Here is a 20864-nt window from a genome sequence, read left to right as displayed (position 1 = left end):
TTAGATTGCCCTTCGTCCCTGAATCAAAGGTGTAGTGAACTCATACATATTGCAGTGATAAACTATCAGTTATGTGGAGCTGCTGTAAATTACACGTCAGTGCAGTAATATATAAGAAGATTCTATATTGAATCTTTTAATTTTACCGAAACATCATCACCTTGAACAAAATTACATTCCAGTAAGTATTAGCGTTTCTTCGAAGATGGTGCAGGTGACAAACCACAAACTTTAATTTTGTATCCTAAGGCCAAAATACTTTTTTTTTTTTTTTTTACACCGTCTTTTTATTAGCTGCACATACAATTAGAGGGAGAGCACATTGAACCTGTAACCGCTTCTTGGATGCATTTAAGTTCTGTCATAACTTCGTACTGACTAGCGATGTCCAATTCACATAAGGCGTCAACATGTTATGTTTGGAATTTATAAACTGTATGTATGATATGATTCACGATGGTGGATTTCAAGATGGCGATTTTCATTGTTCTATGTCCTCCACAATTTTTCTTCACCTTAATTACTCCCCTATATTGTTCCTTCGGTTATATTTTGCAGTATTTGACATTTATGCGAGGGGTTTCCACACTTTTGAACCACCCTGTGTATATATAACTGCTTGTATTGTAGCAGGGGTTCTTCGAATCACATTCGCAGTAGTTGCAATCTATTTAGAAAGGACAATTACGTATAGAATGATAGATAAACGTCCGTCAACTTCCATTATTTCTGAATAAATTATTTTTGTCCGCTTTTTCCAAGTTTCCGACCACTGTGTGGCCCAAAAGTAGTATACAGTCCTGTAGGTCTGTAACCTATTTTTGGGCCACTTTTGTATGTCCAAGGCTGCGTCAAAATTTGAAAGCAGCTTCATCACTCCCCTACCGGCTTGTTAGGCATATATAAAGAAACGTTTACCCTATGAACTTGCTTTATGAAAGTTCTCGCCTCTCACCACGAAGTGATAGGGCTGGATTTTGTCTGGCTTATGGAATTTTTAAATTTTTTTGCATCCTAGTTTTTCTGCTGCGTTCAGAACATAATTTAGTGAGCTAGTCGTGTCAAGATGATGTCATATACTTTGGCGACGAATTCCTTAGTAACAGATTTCTCGCAATTCCAGCTGTTTTCTGATTAACAATTCGTTGCTACTAGGGAATTGTTCAAATACGATTATTCCTTTAACAGCATTTTTTTTTTTTTTAATATGAATAGTAGTGGTTGGTGGTGGGCTTAAAACGGAAAGGTAATTAGACACCACTGATGTCATTCCTCGACGAACAATGTTGGGTAAGGGAGATCGGTAGATAAGTCGCACAGCGCTCACCTCTACCGCGAGGGCTCGTGGTTCGATCCCAGAATATGTGAGCATGTGGTGGACAACATCGGTCTCGAGGGTCTCCATTTCATGTGGGTTTTCTCGATTCCCTTTCGTTTCCTCAGACTTTTTCATTCAACCAATTCTTTCACTTGGATTAATCAAACGCCTCCTTTAGTCCACAGGACATAAGCGTGGAACGTAAAACTACAGATTTCGAGGAATAATGCCTTAATACCTAGTGTATTTTTTAGTTAGTTGGGGAATAGTTTGTGCCTTTATTATAATGTTAATGTACCCTGTATCGCATCCAAGTAATGGGAGTTTAAATGATACTCGATAGTATTGTATGAAATAAATAAAAAAGACAGAATTGTCACAGACCTGAAAGTTGAAGAGTCTTGATTAGATAAAGCTATGAAAGCCAATTAAAAAATACAAAAAGCCGGGGGAAATTTTACTTCTCCATTTCAGTTATACAAATCATATTTGAATTTGCTTAATTTTATATATTTATAAATCAAGGAAATTTATTATGAAAATAAAAGAATTACTCTCTTAAGTTATGTGTTGTATGTATTTTTTGTTTAGGTAAAAATAAAATTATTTTTTATAGATTTTTATTGTTGTAAGTAGTATATGACGTCTTTGGTGGTATAGTAGTATATTTAAAATTTTGTTTCAGTTAACAAGTTGGTGTTTATTGACACCATCTAAAGTTGTACAGTACCACTTACTACCAATAATTGTACTATATACTTAGTACATGATTCTTCATCTCAAAACAAGTAGAAAAAATAAAACCAATTTACGAGTGAGAGATGATATTTGTTAACGTTGTTCTTTTATAAAAAGGCATATTGTTACAACTCACGAATGTTTGATACCAATAGGTCACAGGAAGTCGGAGAAATTTACCTAATTTATTCTGTGGCAGCTTTGAATATGTATGCTTTTTAATTTTCTATTCAAATTCATTCTTCTTCTTACTATTATGTTAAATCTAATTATATGAAGCCAGTGGTCTGTTTATTTTGGAGGTAATGTCCACTTTTAGCAGTCAAGTTATATATGACTTGGCTTACAGCTTATCGTGGGATCCTAACTAAATGATCTACCACCGAAGATTAAACCCAAAGTGAGTTTTCAAGATCCATCATGAATAACAAGGATACAAATTCTTTCGCTGCCTTTCTCGTAACTTCGTTCTGACGCTCTTGTTTGAAACATGACTGTATTAATACAAAATGTGAAGGCAGGTACACAATGGGGCAATTAGAAAGTGAGACTGGGTCTGTAAAAATTAAATGAAAAACAAGTGGAATCGAGTTATCTCGATTTATTCAAAATAAAAACCTCCTTTGTCCACATACAGCTATTCACAATCCAGTTAGATGGTACGTATTCTAGGTCATTGTCATTCTTCCCAGATGGTGGATACGTTATCACAAAAGCAATCTTTCTGTGGTCCTTTTAATTTGGGGAAAATATAATAGTCACAAAGAGCAGGTTTGCAGAGGATGGGGTGTATGGTAACACAGACACTTTTTAGGTCAAAAACTCACAAATAATCACTGTGTGTGTTGAGGCAGTGATATACTCTTTCCAGTTTCTATTCCTTCGTTAAGAAGTGGGATACAAAATGTCCACAGAGCTGTTGTTTCTTTAAAATCTTCGTTATTATTTGCCGAAGTCTCCTTATTCACCCCCACGACGTCTGTTGTTACCCTGAGATTTGCATTTCAATCTTTAAAAGTGATGTATCCCAAACTTTGTCAATTATTTTAGTTGTCCGGACAGACGCAATCTTCGACAGACTCCAATCACGGAATCTTTTACACCATTGAAAAACACTTTAGTGAGAAAGGCAGTCATCCTTTTAAGCCATCATCATCTAAAATGTTTCCGTTGGAGTTTCCTGAAACGCACACAAATTGGGATTCTTTGTTCTATTGTTGAATTGATGGCGTGTCACAACACAAGTCTATACTTAGCCCTGTCAAGCGATACACTGGCAATTTCTTCTGATGTTTCCGAGGTCACATGCAAGATTCACCATTATGAAAATTTCCGTATCAAAACTAACATCCCAGTAAACAAATCACTCATTTCCTAATTGCTGCATTGTATATAAGGGAAACAAATGGAAATAAGTGTATCATTCAAGAGAATTACCTAATTTAAGCATCTGAAATTTTCAAAACTCTTTTTCAAGATAGCCCTGACAGTAGGGCCGATTCGTTTCTACATTATCGCACTTAAACAGGTAAATGTCCTAAATTGGCTTTGTGAACCCCAAATGAATGAACTTATTTATGACGTCATAATTATTGAGTAGATAAAAGCAATATCTCCTAGGTATGGACTATTCATTCATAAGAGGGTAATGTCAGTTTTCAGCACATAGGCTGTAAGGTGGGACTGACGACTTGGAAGTAAGATGCGAACTACTACTCGAGTTTTTATGCGAGGCTTTTCACTTCTGGTCATTGAACCAGACTATGAGCACTATTTCACACTATTTTCTTTCTAAAGAGTGAACTCACATTTTCATATTTTCTTTCGTTTCCCATTATCTTGAAAAATTATATTAAACAACGCATTCGTAGATATACTTTCGTAGATATATTCGTAGATATGCGTAATTTAATTTCAGACATCGTCAAGGATGGACATTTTAAAACTGTGTATTGAAAGAAAAGTAAAATATTAAAGTGACCATTCAGAGGTATAATTATTTGCTCGTATTTCACACTTGTAATTACGAGGTATGAGTCAAATTGTTAGTCAGAGTAAGTTGTCTTTTGTGTTATGGTATAATTTTATTTTCAGTCACACCTGACCAAAAATGTTATGGAATGCGAAACAAAGAACTTTTTGTTTATTTTAAAGCAAGACAGATTATTTACTTATTTAATGTACTTTATTCATTGATTACTTCTTTTGAAATTGTGTATATGTAATTGCCTAACAGCTATTAGTATTTCACCTAATAAACTTACTACTTTTTTCAGCTGCTAGCGTGTGTGGCGTATCCTCCGTTGATGAAAGATCCCAGTATTCCTGAAGATGTGAAATCAAGAGCCGAGGCACTCCTTTGTGGTTGTCGAGGCAGAAGCGTTGGTATGTATGTATATTTTCGTGTAGATTTTTTAACCCTTTGATTTTGTTCCTACGAAATTAATCGATTATCCCTGTAGCAACTTTTGGAAATATTGTAGAAAAAGAAACTTGTATTATCAAGCCAATATGCATTGTTGTTCGTGAAAATTGCAACACTAGGGACGAGATGTGTGAGTGGAATGAAATTTATGTTGCAGATTAGTTACATGTCTATACAGAAATGATTGCTATTTCTGAATTGTATAAAAACTTATTACAATGATAAATCAGTATTGCGTGAAGCGTTTATGTGCTCCAGCTAGAACCTCTATACGTCGTGACATGGAATCAAGCCAGTGTCGGATATGATCCTGCCACATTGCTTGTATGTGAGCTCGCAAGACAGTGACACGGTGTGCTGGAGGTCCGTGATAAACAGGATGCCAATAAACCACATACCACACATATCCGATGGTGACATGTCAGGCGAACATGCATCTCAAGGAAACAGTGATATAGGTTGTTCCCTGAAAGGCTTGAATATTCTGGGTTACTGTCAACAGGCATTGTTCTGTGACCTCATCATCTCTAGTACTGTCTTGGTGTATCGGTCACTGGTAGATTGGCCTCAGTGTGTAGCAAACAAATACGAGCACGCGTATATCCAGTACTACCGCACACTGATATAACCACTTCACAATGCGCACTGGCAAATTGCGCTTACCATATTATTCTTTTCTCTGTAGTATAAATTGAATTCCTGTTTTCAGACAATTTTTACCGGATATTGTAAGAGGAAGAAGTCTGGAAGGAGCATCTGGTGCACTCTCGAGTTTTTTGATAACACTATGGATTATGGTTAAAAATAATATGTACTTCTAAAGTATTTTTTAATAGAGATAACCTGCATCTAGTAGCATAGCCTTCAGTATTTCATCATGGGAGGTTTAAGCATCTAAATTCATTTCGCTCCAGGACACGCGCAGTATATTCATATCTTAATACAGTATTTTCAGAAAAATAAACACACTGCTGAACAAGACTGTACTCATTTAATATAAAAACACATTTACAAGTGACGTTTCGATCTTCTAGCCAAGATCCTCATCAGACGTACACGTCAGAGTGTACGTCTGATGAGGATCTTGGCTAGAAGATCGAAACGTCACTTGTAAATGTGTTTTTATATTAAATGAGTACAGTCTTGTTCAGCAGTGTTTTTATTTGCAAGACGTATGACTATGATTGTGTGTCAACAGTATTTTCAAATAATTCCCTCATGTCTTGTAGAAAGGAGGGGGTTAAATCTCCCTTTTGCGTTCACCACTGTTTGCTTCTACAAATTATTAATTTATTTAATTTCCCCTTTCCTTATCTGAGTAGGTGATATAGTAATATATGGATCATCCAAGTATATATTCCTCGCGAGTTCGAAAGTTGCGAGTTAGCTTCCTGTCCATTTTCTCTACTTTTCCTCCGTTTTTCCCTTTATTCTAGGGTTTGCAGGAAGTTTCTTACAATTTTGCATGTGTTCGATATTACACTTTTTTTTTTTTTAATTTTCTGTATGACATTTTTTAAATTTGATTGTTTCAAGTGCATTTTGCAACGTCATGTCGACTACTCTGGTATTTGAAATTACTACTGGTGTTATTTTCACATTTTTGTCTTCCATTGTTCTTTTAGGTTCCGGGCTAACTGTTTGTAATTTTTTTTTTTTTTTTTTTAAATCTGTGTTTTCTGAAGATGTTATGTATTTGAAATTGTGATGTCTATTAGATATACCTTTCCCTTCTCTTTAATTATTATTGTAATATCCGACCTGTTATGATGTACTTCTTTATGAGTTAGTTTTGTTCTGTCCCAGTAAAATTTGTGTTTGTTTCTAGTACAGCCTCTGATTGTATTTGTAATACAGTACTGCTTCTGATATCATTTTCTGTTTCATTGCTATTTCTTTATGATTTTTGCCACTTTCCCACTTTCCTTGTATTCGGTTTGTGTTTTCATTGAGAATCTACTTGTGATATGTTGTATTATTTGTTGATATATTTGACATATTCTGCATTTGTCATCTTGTATTGCGATATTTTTCAGAACCGATGTCTTTTGTAATGTTTTGTATTTGTTAGATGATACTCTGTGCATGAAGCCTTCTGTTTCTGGGCACAAATCTCGTATTTTCGTCCACTGAAGTATCGTTCCTCTATCTACATATTTTAGTTGACTTGTGGTAATCGTCCATACAGTGGTTTTTTACTCCATTATGTCTTCTGCTGCTTGTAATGTTGGTGTTACTTTCGATTCCCCCGTCTGGCTGATGTGTAGTGGTGATTGTTCTATGTGATTTTTAATTTTATTGTTTTTCACAGAAATAATTTCTTAATTGAATTTGTCTGTAACGTAGATTTCGGATGTTGTTTAGCCCTCATCCTCCTCCATTTCTTGGTAATGACACTCCTTTTATAGCAGCTCGTAGATATAGTATTCTGTATTGTTTCGGTTTTCCTTTCGAAAGTTGCAAGTTAGCTTCTGTCCATTTTATTATTCGAAGTGAGTATGTCAGAACCGGTACTGCAAATTTATTAATAGCTTTTACTTATGTTCTTATTGTTGAGGTTTATTTTGCATATATGGTTCAGTCACTGTTGGTAGTTTCGTGTTATTTCTTCTTTTATCTTTGTGTTCTTTTCTTCTGAAGTTGTTGAATCCTAAATACTTGTATACTTCTTCCGGCGTCATGGCTTTTATTGTCTCTTTTATGGCTACCTTATATTCTCTGGTTATTTGTTTTCCTCGGTTATTGATATCACTCATATCATGAAGTGCGTTATTTTAAATTCTGTTTGTTTGTTCAGTTTTATGTTGAATCCATTCTTCATGTTGTCCAGCAATTCTGTTAGTGGGTTGTCCTCATGGCCGGATTAAGGGGACTTAGGGGGCCTATAGCCCTGGGTCTCCAGATGGACTCTGATCAAAATCTCAACTGGCTATCTAAAAAGAATCATGAAGAAACAATCCAAAAATATGAAATATATTCCATTAATTTTCCTACTGTACTTTCACAGAAAAGTATTAGCCGAAGTCAGCAGGGACCACCACATACAGATGGTATCAGAAAAAGGGAAACACCTGAATGAAATTGCAACTTACCAGATTAATATGGTGTCGGGCCACCTTTCGCCTTCAGAACAGCCTTGATGCGACGTGGGATGGAGGCATAGAGGTCGTGAATGGTAGCAAGTGGAATTTTACACCATTCCTCGTGCAGGGCATCGGCCAGTTCTGTGAGAGAGGATGGAGGTGGAAATCGTCGCCGGAGTCCTGTTTCCAAGACGGACCACAGATGTTCAATTATGTTGAGATCTGGGGATTGGGCGGGCCAGGGGAGGTGTTGAACTTCATCCCGATGTTCCTCAAACCACGCTGCAACAACGCCAGCTGTGTGAATGGGTGCATTATCATCCTGGACGATGGCGTCATTGTTCGGGAACAACATCCGGACCATAGGATGCAAGTGGTCTCCTAAAATTGCGACATAATCGTTGGCAGTGATTCGTCCGCTAAGTGTGACCACAGGACTCAATGTAAACCATGATATGGCGGCCCACAGCATCACCGAGCCGCCGCCATGTTTCACAGTTGGGCGGAGACACTGCAGATCATAAGCTTCTTTGGGCGTTCTCCACACATAAACACGGCCCGTGGTTGGGAATAGGGTGAAGGATGACTCATCCGATCATATCACACGTTTCCAGTCCTCAACGGTCCAAGTTGCATGGTCGCGGCACCATTTGCGGCGTGCGAAAGCGTTATGGTCCCTGATGAGCGGTTTGGCCCGTGCAACACGACCCCGTAAGTTCATGTCATGTAATTCGCGGCGGACTGTGATTGTCGAAACAGGGTGGGGGAGGTGCTGATTGAGTTCCTCCGTCACTTGCTCCACAGTGGCACGACGGTTCTGCGTGACACTGCGCTTGAATACCCGGCGTGACCTGTCACTCATGATTTTCTTCCGCCCACTGTTCCGCTTCCCCGATGTGGTTTTCCCGTGTGTTGTGTAGGCCGTCATCACCTTCGACACTGTCCCACGCGACACACCTAACACAGTAGCCACTGCCGTCACACTCACCCCACATAACCGCGCATTAACAATTTGCCCTCTTTGAAAATCTGAGAGGTCTCCCATTTTACAATACCTCCGTCTGTTGCAGCCACTGGACACTGCTGTTCTACTGCGCCTGACAGAGTATGGAGACCGGCCTAATACACCACCATCAGCGGTCCGGCGCTGCGGGCGCCACGACACCACTGCCAACCCATACATCTGACGTGTTTACAGGTGTTTCCATTTTTCTGATCACCATCTGTATATATTTTTCTAGCCCCGGGCCTCTAGATGGATTAATCCAGCCCTGGTTATCCTAAACAGAATAGCAGTGGGAGTAAGCTGTCTTCTAGGAAAATTCTTCTCCTAATTCGTATATCTCCTATCACTAGTTCTGTCAGTGTATATTTCAGATATAATGTCGTGTTTCATCTGCTCATGTTGTTTTGTACGAAGTGTATTATTTTCTCGTTTACTTTATAGATTTTCAAACAGTGTAAGATTCAAGAGTACGGTATTGAGTCGTGTATTTTCTCATAGTCTATGTATGCTGTATATATATGTTCCTGGTTTTATCATAAGCCTGGTTTGTTATTACCGCGTGTATTATTAATTGTTCTTTATATGCTTGTGATTATTTTCTGCAATCTTTCTGCTGTTCTATTATTATATTGTTCTCTGCAGTATTTTCTTTTGTTCCCAACGTATGTTGTCGTTATTTTATATATGGTGTTTAAGCATCTTATTGATCTGTAGTTGTTGGATCTTCTGTCTTTGTTTCTTCTGGATTATTATCGCTTCTGTCTATCTTAGATTTCCTCTGGTGGTGTTATGATTGGGCTTAGCCAAGACCGTTTCTTCTCTGCTGTGTGTCCATGTTCATTAAGAAGCATTCTTAGTATTCTGCTTGCTGATGTCGTGTTAGAACATTAAGAGTGGACCTCTAGTTACAGTTGTATTCACATGTCTTTAATTTCAGTTGCTAGGTCAGTGTATTTTCCTTTTCTGAGTATTTCTTCTATAGATTACTTAGAGGCATTGCAGCATCTATTACGGACGTTCATTTTTCGTTCATAGTAAAATAATATCTGGTCTGTTGCTTGTTATAGTTTTATCTGTAATGATGAATCTGTCTCAGTATAGTGTGAAGGTTTGGTTTTCCATAAGGAGTGGAGCTTATATTTCTAATACGGTAGTTTTGCTGATATCAGTTAGCATTGGATTTCTGTGGTTTGGTGTACAAATTTTGTTACGTTATTGTTCCTTTGTGTATATTCATTTGATGCTTGGATTTTACATTCTCGCAGGATTTGTTCAATAGTTTTATTTTTGTGTTGGCTTCTTCTCTTATCTGTTTTTGTCGTTGCATATTTTAGGATGTGTTTCTTGTAGTATAATGTTGGTAAAACTTTATCTTGGATTCCTACTATATATCATGTTTCAGTGAAAAGGTCATTGTTGACTACCATTTGATTTTGGATACCTTGGCTTGTCGCATTCTGTCCGTGTATTCTCCGTAAATTGGACTTTGTATCACGCCTGTTTTTTTGTAATCTATTGCGAATTATCGTAACGTAAGCTTGAGTGGGGTGTTAACCATTTTCTTTTTGAACTCTTACTCTGTAGATTTCATTTTCAGTTTAAGTTTACTTGTGATGGAAGCACTATTAGCATACGTCATATTGCATCAAAATCAAAACTTTTGTACCAACGGAATTATGTAAGAGAGATGGGAGATTTTACCCACCCTGGCTTTGATTTCACCTCCAAGAATTCAAAAATCCTCAAAGAACACACACGACATTGTTAGTATTGTATGATGATATTTGTCGCGCAACAGTCACAAAAACACATACAGCATATAGCACGAATTTCATCTTATAACAGTCACAAAAACACATACAGCATATAGCACGAATTTCATCTTATATACCTAATTACTGGAAATACCGGTTTTCGCCCTGAAAGAATAACGTTTATGAAAAATCCTTTAAATTCTCATCCCGGTAAGATGCGTATTTCAGTCAAGTGAAATGATAAAACCCCAGCTCGAACCAAGGTCTTACTGTGTTCAAAAATCCATTTTAACCGTTGAACCAGACATTAACAATATAATATATACTCATCTCTCCCCCTACTATATCTGTAAACATCTTCCCGTTAAGATGCGTATTTTCATTAAAGTGAAATTTAGTTTGATTGTGCTAAGTATGTTCCAGGATTCATTTAAAACTGACGCAAATTATAGAAATGCGTCCCTTTTCTTCCCTTAAAAGCAGAATATTCGAAACGCTTAGACATGGTTACAATTGTTTTTAATGTGTAGTTTATATGTCGATGTTCCTGAGATGCTGTATTTTTTTGGGGGGGGAGGGTAATTTTGAGTCTTTCTCTCCCTTAGGAGACGCATTTTAATCGAATTGACATGATAAACACCTAGTTCGAGGTAGATACTAACGATGTTCTAAATTAATTTCAAACGGTTTACCGATGTAGATTTATATTGCGGACAAACATACAAACAATGTTATGGAAGCCCCTCTCTTAGACATTTCCCCCGTAGAAGCGGAATTTTCGAAAATGCTGAGACATGTATCCAGTTATGTTTTATGAGGGGAGGATATTTCCGTGTTTCATCTTTCTCATTTCAAAGGCTTCTGAGATACTTAATTTTTTTTTTTATATAAATTTTAAACCACTTTCTCCCGTTTAAATCCCTCTTCGTTGCTTGGAGTGTGCATAAAAATCTTAGTCCTTGTCGATGATCTCTTCTAGACGACGTTCTGTTCGATGTAGTTATCTAAAAGTATGCCAAAGCAACAATTTGATTTATACAGGCCAAACAAATCAATATTTTTATATATAAGATACGAGCTCGTTCGCTTAGTTCAAATATGTAGGATATTTCGAGCCCTCGTCAGAAGGTCGTTTTCAGGTATTTAAAAAAAGTAATTAAGACAAGGAAAGAAACAAAGTGGTATATTTCTAAACTTTTTTTTTAAAGTCCGCTGCCTTAGATGATAGGGTTCACATTCAGAATGTCGCACTCAGTTACAAATTGATTGAAATTCTTTGATTTTTTTCTTGTCCTGTATACTTTGATGATTTACTGATGACCGAAAGTGTTAATATGATACTTCAGAGAACTATCAATTTAACATTATCATACATTGTAGAACTAGCAAAAGTGCGCTTCTTCGCAGTTTTTCTTCTTTTTTTCTTAAATAAAAGTTTTATTTTTGAAAGTTTGGTTAAAGCAGTAAACATTCTATAAAGAGCGGTTCTGCAGTACGATTTTTCCGTTAGACTATATTTTATATTGTAGCTTATATTGTAACTTATTGGTACACGAATGTTCCCTTCTTCCACGGGATCGAGTTATGTCATTTCTACTGTTATATTTCGTTATCCACGGTAAGGGTATAACGTGGATGTCAAGCATTTCCTCCAGTAGCTGCGTTATATCGGTCTTAATGCTGGTTAACTCATGTACGGGGAAGAAGAAAACGAAAACATGGTAAAAGAAACTAATGAACAAGGGCAAATCATCCAAATAGTAGACAAGAAAGATGAAAACATGAAGTGGTCACCTTATTTAGTACTCAGACGTGATCAACATATTGGAGGGGGAAAACAGGAAGAAGATTAGGACAAGAAAGACCAAGAAAGGAATACTTTGATGCGATTAGGAAGGACAGGACGTACAATTTCTCAAACAGCTCTGTCAAGAGTGGAAGAAGATTTAAATATCCATATTGATCACCAAGCTATGGTTGCGAGCTCCCTCGTAGTTACACGATTAGCGTACGCGCCTTTAGCGTGGAAGACCCGCGTTCGATTCCTGGCATATTATGTTCGAATCCACGTTAAGTTGTAGGTTAACGTCCAGAGCCGTAGCTACGGATGGGCGAGGGGGACCGTCGCTCCGGGCGCTGATAGCAGGTGAGCGCCGAAGGAGCAAGAAGAAAGTGTTGGAAATGAGTAAACGACGCGTCGCCCCGAAAAAGTATTGGCGCTCTATTAAATTAATATGGTCGGTTGCAAAGAAATAATTTGGTAAAAAAAATTTTTGCTCGCTCCACTCGCAACCCAAATGTTTCGATAACAGTCATTACAAGTTTTTATTTATTGCTTAAAGAAAGTTATTTTATATGATTTCTTAATGACGATGTTATATACAAGTTGTCGAAATGAAATCTCTGAGTTTTACGTCCCACGATTATGCCGGTTAGGCTAAAGGAGGCGGTGATGATGAGTAATGAATGAAATGGTGGAATGAAAAAAATGGGAGGAAACGGGAGAACCCCGAGAAAACCCACGCACACGGTGTTTGTCCACCACAAAATCCACTTGCGGGGCTGGGATTGAACCCGGGACCCCAAGCACCAGAGGACAAGTTGTCGAGTAATGACTTATAGTGTAAATAGGACTACAAACATTAAACATATTCTTCACCTCTATCGATCAATATTGGGAAATTCGCAAGGAAATATCTTTCTGAATTTCCATTACATTTCACAAAATATTTTTTTTCACCGTGAAAGTATCAAAATGCTATTTGTGTGGTCACATGCAGAATAAAATTACAAAGGTTTACAATTATTACTAGATATTAATGCTATTACCCACATCGCACATTTTAAAAGCACACTAGCTGAACCTGCGCTGTCTACTGAGCGCATCGTTCAGTTATGACAATGAATCTCCTTCCCATTGTGCATGTCTTCTTACTCACACAAGTAAAGGATAGGAGACTCACAAAGTCAGTGAATTGTTATGTATAGATGTTGGAGTGAGTAGCAAATGTGGAGAAATAACACGATGTCAAGTGGAAATATTTTTTTCTAATAAATCCATATCCATCTGAGTACGCCTCATTGCGTCTCTTGAGACCTTTGAAGTTGCCAGCATGCAATAGGTTTTGCCATTCAATTTAAGCAAAGCGCCTGCAATGTCCGTAACCCGCCATACGTAACTTCTCTACTGATTGCCTAACACCATAGTTTCGGCCTGCAACAATGTTAATCTTATGGGCTCAAAACGGCCCCTAAAATGTTGAATAGAACAATAACGAAACAGTTTTTGAAAATTAAAATGAGAACTGGACAATCTACACAAAATTTGGAATCGACCAGTGAAAACGGAACGTTTCTAGCACTTGTGGTTTTCGAAATCTCATTGCCGAAAGGATTGCGGACAAACATATAAGCCAGGCATTTTAATATATAGACTAGCTGAACCTGCGCTCTCTACACAGCGCATCATTCACATATGAGCATGAAATCTCCTTGTTATTCGTCACATCTGTGCAGTCCCTTTACAAACACAAGTGAAAGACGTCTTGATAAAAATTGGCAAGAGATACCATAAAGGGGAGATTTTTTCGATTACTCTTTCAATATCTCGCACCGTTTGCAAGATTTGAGTCTACTTCCGATTGGAGTTTTTAATTCATGTATGACCAGTGTTTTCTTTCTTCTTGCATGCATGACAATTAATTATAATGTCAGTGATATATGGTGTTCATTGGGCAAAACACTCCAAACAATAAAGATTCAATTTAAAGTGGAGAAATGGTTATCCTTCCTTTTTTCATTATCATTTGACCATGAACCAAACGCCTGAAAGATATGCAACCCCCGTATCCAATTATGTAGTGTTGGAAAGTACAGTGCGTAGGATATAATTCTTTAGCTTTTTTTTTTTTTTCTAATTTCAACACTTCCAGTGTACCCGTAAAAATGTAGCAAAGAAATAATGGCCATGTTTTTTAAATATTCAATTAAAACTGGACAATCGACGCAAAATTTACAATCGATCAGTGAAAACGTCATCTTTCTAGAGCTTGTAGTTTCCGAGATCTCATTGTCGAAAGGATTGGCCCCAAACATATAAACGTTCACAAACGTATAGTTTAAAAAAAACTCCAAAGATGGCAGCACATGAGTTTGGAAAAGTCTTATTAAAATACGAAGGCTTTGAACAAATTTAAAAAAGATAAACTTTATGAAAAACGGGTCTATTTAAATAATTTATTTAAAGTACACATACTTTAAAATATTTGTATTTATTAAACGTGAAATCACAAATAACCGTAAATCAAAGGTTTGAAATCCAAAGTTATAGGTTGAAGCTCAGGCGCTGTTCTTGCTATTGTAGCATTTTAATAGATAGATAGATTCTAATGTATTAAAATTCCATTTCTTATCGATAGTTTGAAACGTTGTAAATAGTTTTAAATTTTTATAACTGTTCTCCAAGTGGATTTGTATACAACCAAAGATAGTTTTGTCAAGTTTAACAAAAAGTCCAAAATAAGCCTCTTGAAAACAGCTCTTATTTGTAAAAGAAAACCTAGTGATCGCTTTTGGCTGTTGCAATGGTCTGTCTAAGCAACCTGTTTAAAATTTATCGTAGTATAACAACAAATCTGCTTCTCTTATATGTACCTAGGTAAAAAAAAAAAAAATTAAATTAAAAAAGCTTGGTAAGGTGAATATAGGGGGCGCCTAATTCTACTTCGCCCCGGGCGCTGAAATCTCTAGCTACAGCTCTGTTAACGTCTCATATAGCCTCGCTACTGACAGGGACGCTAAAATCAAGTCAAGTTAAAAATCTATGGCTAAGCAGGGAAGACTTCCAATTTCTTTGTTAGTAGTTGCGAGGAGAAAAGATTTTAAACGGAGACAGTAATTGTTTTCTAACATTAATCTACAATTTTTGTTGTTGGCTTATCCTTTATATATCAATTACTTTATAGTTAATAAAAGCAGTTGCTATAATAATTGGGTTATATTGTGAAAGAATAACTTCTGTTTTGTGGTCTGGAATTACATTTTCTGTTTTGTGTGTGATTTTCTCTATTATGTAAATATTACCACAAGATACACAAATTAGTAAGTGAATCAAAAGGCGAATTGAGGTCGTACGTGTTTTAATGTTGTGTGTATAATATGAAATGAACAAATCAAACGTTTTGTTAAAGTTCTTACGTATCCCATAAACTCGTAATTAGAAAGTTATATTGGTAGATTGGGTTTGTATCACTGTGAGCTCTTATGTATGACAACAAAATATAAAGGTAACAACAGACGGAGTGACAAAATAATCTATTATTAAAATTTCCGTTCTCTTTTCTTTCGAGCAATAACATGAAAGAAGAAAATCTTGTGAAATTTGCTGAAAATACGTTTTTGATTTCCTTTTTGTTTTACAAACATTATGTTCGTAAAGAACTATATTTTTCACCGTTATGGAAAGATAAACCAGGATTCCTACTAGTCAGGGAAACTCAGGGGAAAAGACTGGAAATCAGGGAAAATCAAGGAAATTCTATAAAATATATTTTTATAACGTTAATTGGACATCAATTTCAAATTAGCCAATTATTAATGATCACAGTATGGAACGTTTCTCAGATTTTTATGGGTGATAAGTGGAATATACATATGAGCAATTGATTATTATTTGTCTCTCTGGAATATATGTTCTCATATATAAATATTCACCGTTATTTATTCCTATTTATATGTCAACATCATCCGACACCTGTCATGAAAGAGCTCCTTCGTGACTAAGCGGTTAGCGTACGCGCCTTTGGCGTGGGAGACCCGGGTTCGATTCCCGGCGGGAGCGTATGTAGTTCGGATTCCACGTTAATCAGTAGGTCCCGTCTCACATAGCCTCGTTGCTGAAAGGGATGTTAAAATCAACTCAACTCAACCTGTCATGAAAGTAAGGGAATTTCCTGCCAAAGATCAGGAAAATAAATTTCTGTAGATCAGCAGAACCCTGTAAACAACATTGACACAATCCTTTAACAGTGAGGAAATTTTTCAGTTTTCCGTCCCATGATTGTGCCTGCTAGGCTAAAGGAGACATGATAATGAGAAAAGAATACAATGGTGGAATGAATAAAGTGGGAGGAAACGGGGAGAACTCCCAGAAAACGTACGAACACTGTGTTTGTCCATCACAAAGCTCACTTGGCGCGAGCTGGGATCGAAGCAGGGACCCCACGTACCAGAAGTGATGAACGCTCTACCACTGAACCACTGTGCTTCCAATCTTCTAACAGTGTATTTTGCTACATATAACAGTACATAAATAAAAATTTCCTCCAGCAAAATAAATAAATAAATGATATTTTTGAGCTATATCTCACTAACCATACTATATACTGCCCAGTGGAGTAACTAAATGCTTGGGGCCACTCCGCAGACAGCGTGGAGTGGGGCTCCCACTTCACGATTTGGGGGCCTCCTGATGGTTTGGCTCCCCCGCAGTGGGGTTCTGCGGGACCCTTATTTACGCCCCTGATATTGCCATCTTGCTAGTGTCAATAATAAAGAGATTAATGAACTAAATAAGTAAATAGTTTTCGTACATCATCAGTTTTAGGTTTACAAAGAATTAGTTCATTTTTTTTTTTTTTTTTCTATTTTCTGGAAGCTGTGCATGAGAATTTATGTTCATTCGTATCATTTTATTTAACTGAATGAAATCTGTCGATTGGTGTAAATTATATCTCAATATTTAGACAAATATTTTCCCATTAAACTAGTGGTCGCCAAACTTATGAAGTCAGAGCTACCGTACCGTTTTTTAATCATACTGTGCGCTATCAACCAAAAGAACTACCAACTTAAAAAAAAAAAAAAAAAAAAGTCTTACATTTGTGTATTGCCTATAAACTTACATTTCTAATAAATATGAAATCAAACTATCCAAGTTAACAAATGTCTAATATACACATGAAAAATATAACGTGCACAACCCCACGCGTACAAAATCAACTGAGAGATGAGACTGACAATGGCAGTTGAACGGAAGAAACAAGCAGTAGTTATTGTCAGCGCCAACTGGAGCGTTAACACGATCTATCGAAAATGTCCCAGCGACCCACTAGTAGCTCGCGATCGACGGTTTGGCAATCACTGCGTTAAACACTAATAACATTGTAGAATTTTTGTATCTTACTTGTTCATCTTCTGTCTCATTCATGTCCCCTACCCATCTTTTATTTTTCCTCGACATTATCCCCAGTATTGTTTTTCTACTCTCCACTTTTGTTAATGTTTTTTCTTCTTTATAATTATAAACAGTTAATGTAATATGATGTGATAGTAAAATTTCGAGTACTCTATATATAAATACCTTCCTTTGTAGGTTCGTACACTGATTCTCCAGGAATTGAAACTATTCGCCGACATGTAGCCCAGTATATTGAAAGAAGAGATGGTGGGATACCATCAAATTATCTCGATATTATGTTATGTTCCGGAGCATCTGATGGTATAAAGGTAATAAATCATATAATATTAATTAAAAAATTGTATAAATTAGATACTATTAAAAATTATCAACTTTGGTGAATAATAACGCTAGCAGAAACTCGTTACCCTGAGAGTCTTTCATTTACTGTAGAGGGATGTGGTTGTTGCTCAGTTGACTGGGGTTTAGCTTCTTTTTTCAGCATTAAAGCTATATGAGACGTGAATTACGGTTTTAAGGTGTAATTCGAACCACCGTAATTCGTTAAAATTTCAAGGCTTTCCCACGAGGAATCGAATGCGGAATCCTGTGCATTGCATGCGCACACGCTAGCCATTAGACTAGGGAGAGGCCAAAGATATGGTTGTTTTTCAAATGTGAAACAAAATTTATAGAAACGTAGCATAGGTGTATGAAGATCTAGAATTTCGTCTTCAGAGTTGGAATTTTTTTAAATCGAATGTATCGTGGAGACTCAATACAGGGTTATTACAAATGATTCATCGGGTTTTGTATGAATGTATTTCACAAAATATTACATACAAAATTATGATAGATACATCATCTGAAAAAGCACATTTTCGAGTTTCTTACACATCATTACAAATGTTCTGTGTGCGCTCTTCGTGTTACACGACACACATATATGCGGTAGTCAAGTTCACCCCATATAAGTTCGAGCTCTCCACTGTTTCCTCCGAAATAGATGGTCACCCGGAGCTTTTTCCTTTACAAAGGCAGCCTGTGTCCTTAAACTGTCGATATCATCGCAAAATGCTTTGGTGGGTTGGTGTTTGTATGTTGTACTGTCTTCGGAACGCGCGCTGCACGGTGGTGACGGATTTTGTCTACACATATTCCATCACACGAAGTGCTTTCTGTTGATTATTTGCCATTTTACAAAACCGCTAGTAACCTGCTACCTGGTGAGTCACAACGAAACCTGCAGTGACATAAACAAAACTTAAAAGTATGCTCTTTTGATTGCTTATTAGTACAAATAGGTGGGCATTAAATATTTGAAGTTATAAGACTTCAAAACCTGATGAATCATTTGTAATAACCCTATAGTGTGTGATAGACACCGGAAAATTCGATGCCAGCATACGTAGCTTTATATTAGTCATTTCGAACTGAAAGCTCTGTGAGTCACAGCTTGCCATTCCCCTTCTACCACACGAAGAGGTGAAGAAGTTGGCATGTAACGTACTGATGATAAAAGATCGTGTGGTGATAGGGAACAAGAACATTGATGGTGTAGTCGATGATTTTTCAAGTATACTAATTGTGGAGGTATGACTGCGTACTACGTTGACTTATATCCTTTTCTTTCTTTTTCAATTCTTTTCTCAGATTGTAAAATCGCGCTTCTACGATATAGGCCTATGCCGTCCAGTTCAAAGTGACTACTTTGTTATCCTACATTCCATTAGAAGGTATTTCAGGTAGCCGCAAAAAGTGAAACTTTGTATGTGTGAAATAGTGTTTAGCGTAAATAGTTTGCTTTACATAACTTAACTGCAATTTGCCTTTCCGCTTGAAATACAGCTTCCAACGGAATTTACGATTAGGCTTTGAAAGCACGTGAGAAAATGCTGTTCAGGTTGATTATATACTTTCCTTATGCATTCTCTAGATATAAGTATTTTGCGTTGATTATAACAAAAAGAAATAATAATAATAACTAATGTAATTTACAGGGGAAATAACAGAAATGCATAAAAGAAATAGGAAAACTCATTAATTACTTTTATACAGTGAGAGTTCAAGAATGGTTCTTGAATTAGACAGCCTTTTCTGCCAGCATGCTTCTGAAATATGAATATTAATAGACACATATCTATAATAAGTCCTAGGTATTCAGTAACCAGTCTCTTTATATATATATAAAGTAGTAGTCCTGACTGACTGACAAACGCCTAGGCTTAACCACTTAAGTTAGAAACTTGAAATTTGGAGAGTACAAAGGATTTGTGATGTAAAATTCTACTAAGGAAGATTTTTTGGATTCTACTACTACTTTCTACTAAAATTCTACTAAGGAAGTTCGATGTGAAAGTGGGTGAAATGTGGATTGATTGTCCCCTCTCATTGTTATGTTATGACCAATCTCGAAATCCCTTAAGGTTACAAAACACCACGTGCGTGGGTTTTCTCGGGGTTCTCCTGTTTCCTTCCACTTTCGTCAATCCACCATTTCATTCATTTCTCATCATCACCGTCTCCTTTAACCTAGCCGGCATAACTGTGGGACCTAAAACTCAAAGATTTCATTTCATTTCCCTTAAGGTTATAGAAATGAAGTTTGGAAGTGAGCTTTGTGGTGGACGAGTACCGTGTGCGTGGGTTTTCTAGAAGTTCTCCCGTTTCCTTCGACTTTCTTTATTCCACTATTTTCATTAAATTCTCATCATCACCGTATCCTTTAGCCTAGCCGGCATAAAACTTAAAAGATTTCATTTATTTTTTACTTTGAGTTCAGAGGAATACTACATGATAAATGCAAGAGAAGGTACGCAAAATGTTGGCCATAGTAAGACGTGGGGACATTTGCTAGTGTGCCTATAAAATGAAATGAAGAATCCGTGTGGGACTTATATAAGAGAAATTAATAAAAATTCCTTACTGGTTTCATCCTTGGTCGCTCCAAGCAAGAAACAATGAACACACTAAACTCGCATATTTACGGATTCATATTTACCATTAAGTAACACGTAAATTATGATATGTTAGTCAACATACAAGGCATCCCTTCACATAATGTAAAGCAAATAGAAAAATCTACTTTATAACACTATGACCAACTATCCCACTATCACAGCATTGGGATTATATTACGTAATGTGAACGGAACTTCAAACGTGATGTATCTTGGAGACTTAACCAGTCATGTCAGTTGTAAAAAGTGCTCGTGCGTGGACAGATTTCTTACATTTTTTTATACTAATTTGAGGGCACTGAATCCAATGGAACCATTTTAAAAGATGTTCGTCCATTTGGTCCAAGAAAAATGACTTCGAAGTTGTGATTAAAAAAAAAAAAAAAAAAAAAAAAAATTGAGGT

General features: G+C 36.7%; 1 protein-coding gene across 4 annotated transcripts in view; it reads left to right on the top strand.

Annotated features, from left to right (window-relative positions):
- The window catches only part of LOC145675759 (alanine aminotransferase 2), a 186312-nt gene that overhangs the window by 120247 nt on the left and 45201 nt on the right, over positions 1–20864 (top strand). For all 4 annotated transcript variants that reach the window (XM_081746412.1, XM_081746413.1, XM_081746414.1 and 1 more), the window contains 2 exons: positions 4333–4441; positions 17697–17830. In XM_081746412.1, the coding sequence (XP_081602538.1) occupies positions 4333–4441; positions 17697–17830 (243 nt within the window). The remainder of the gene's footprint in view (positions 1–4332; positions 4442–17696; positions 17831–20864) is intronic.

Source organism: Thermobia domestica, chromosome 18 (genome assembly GCF_964235325.1).
Source record: "Thermobia domestica chromosome 18, izTheDome1.hap1.1, whole genome shotgun sequence".
NCBI lineage: Eukaryota > Metazoa > Arthropoda > Insecta > Zygentoma > Lepismatidae > Thermobia > Thermobia domestica.
The sequence above is the reverse complement of the archived record's forward strand: the minus strand, read 5'-3'. Positions and strand labels throughout refer to the sequence as shown.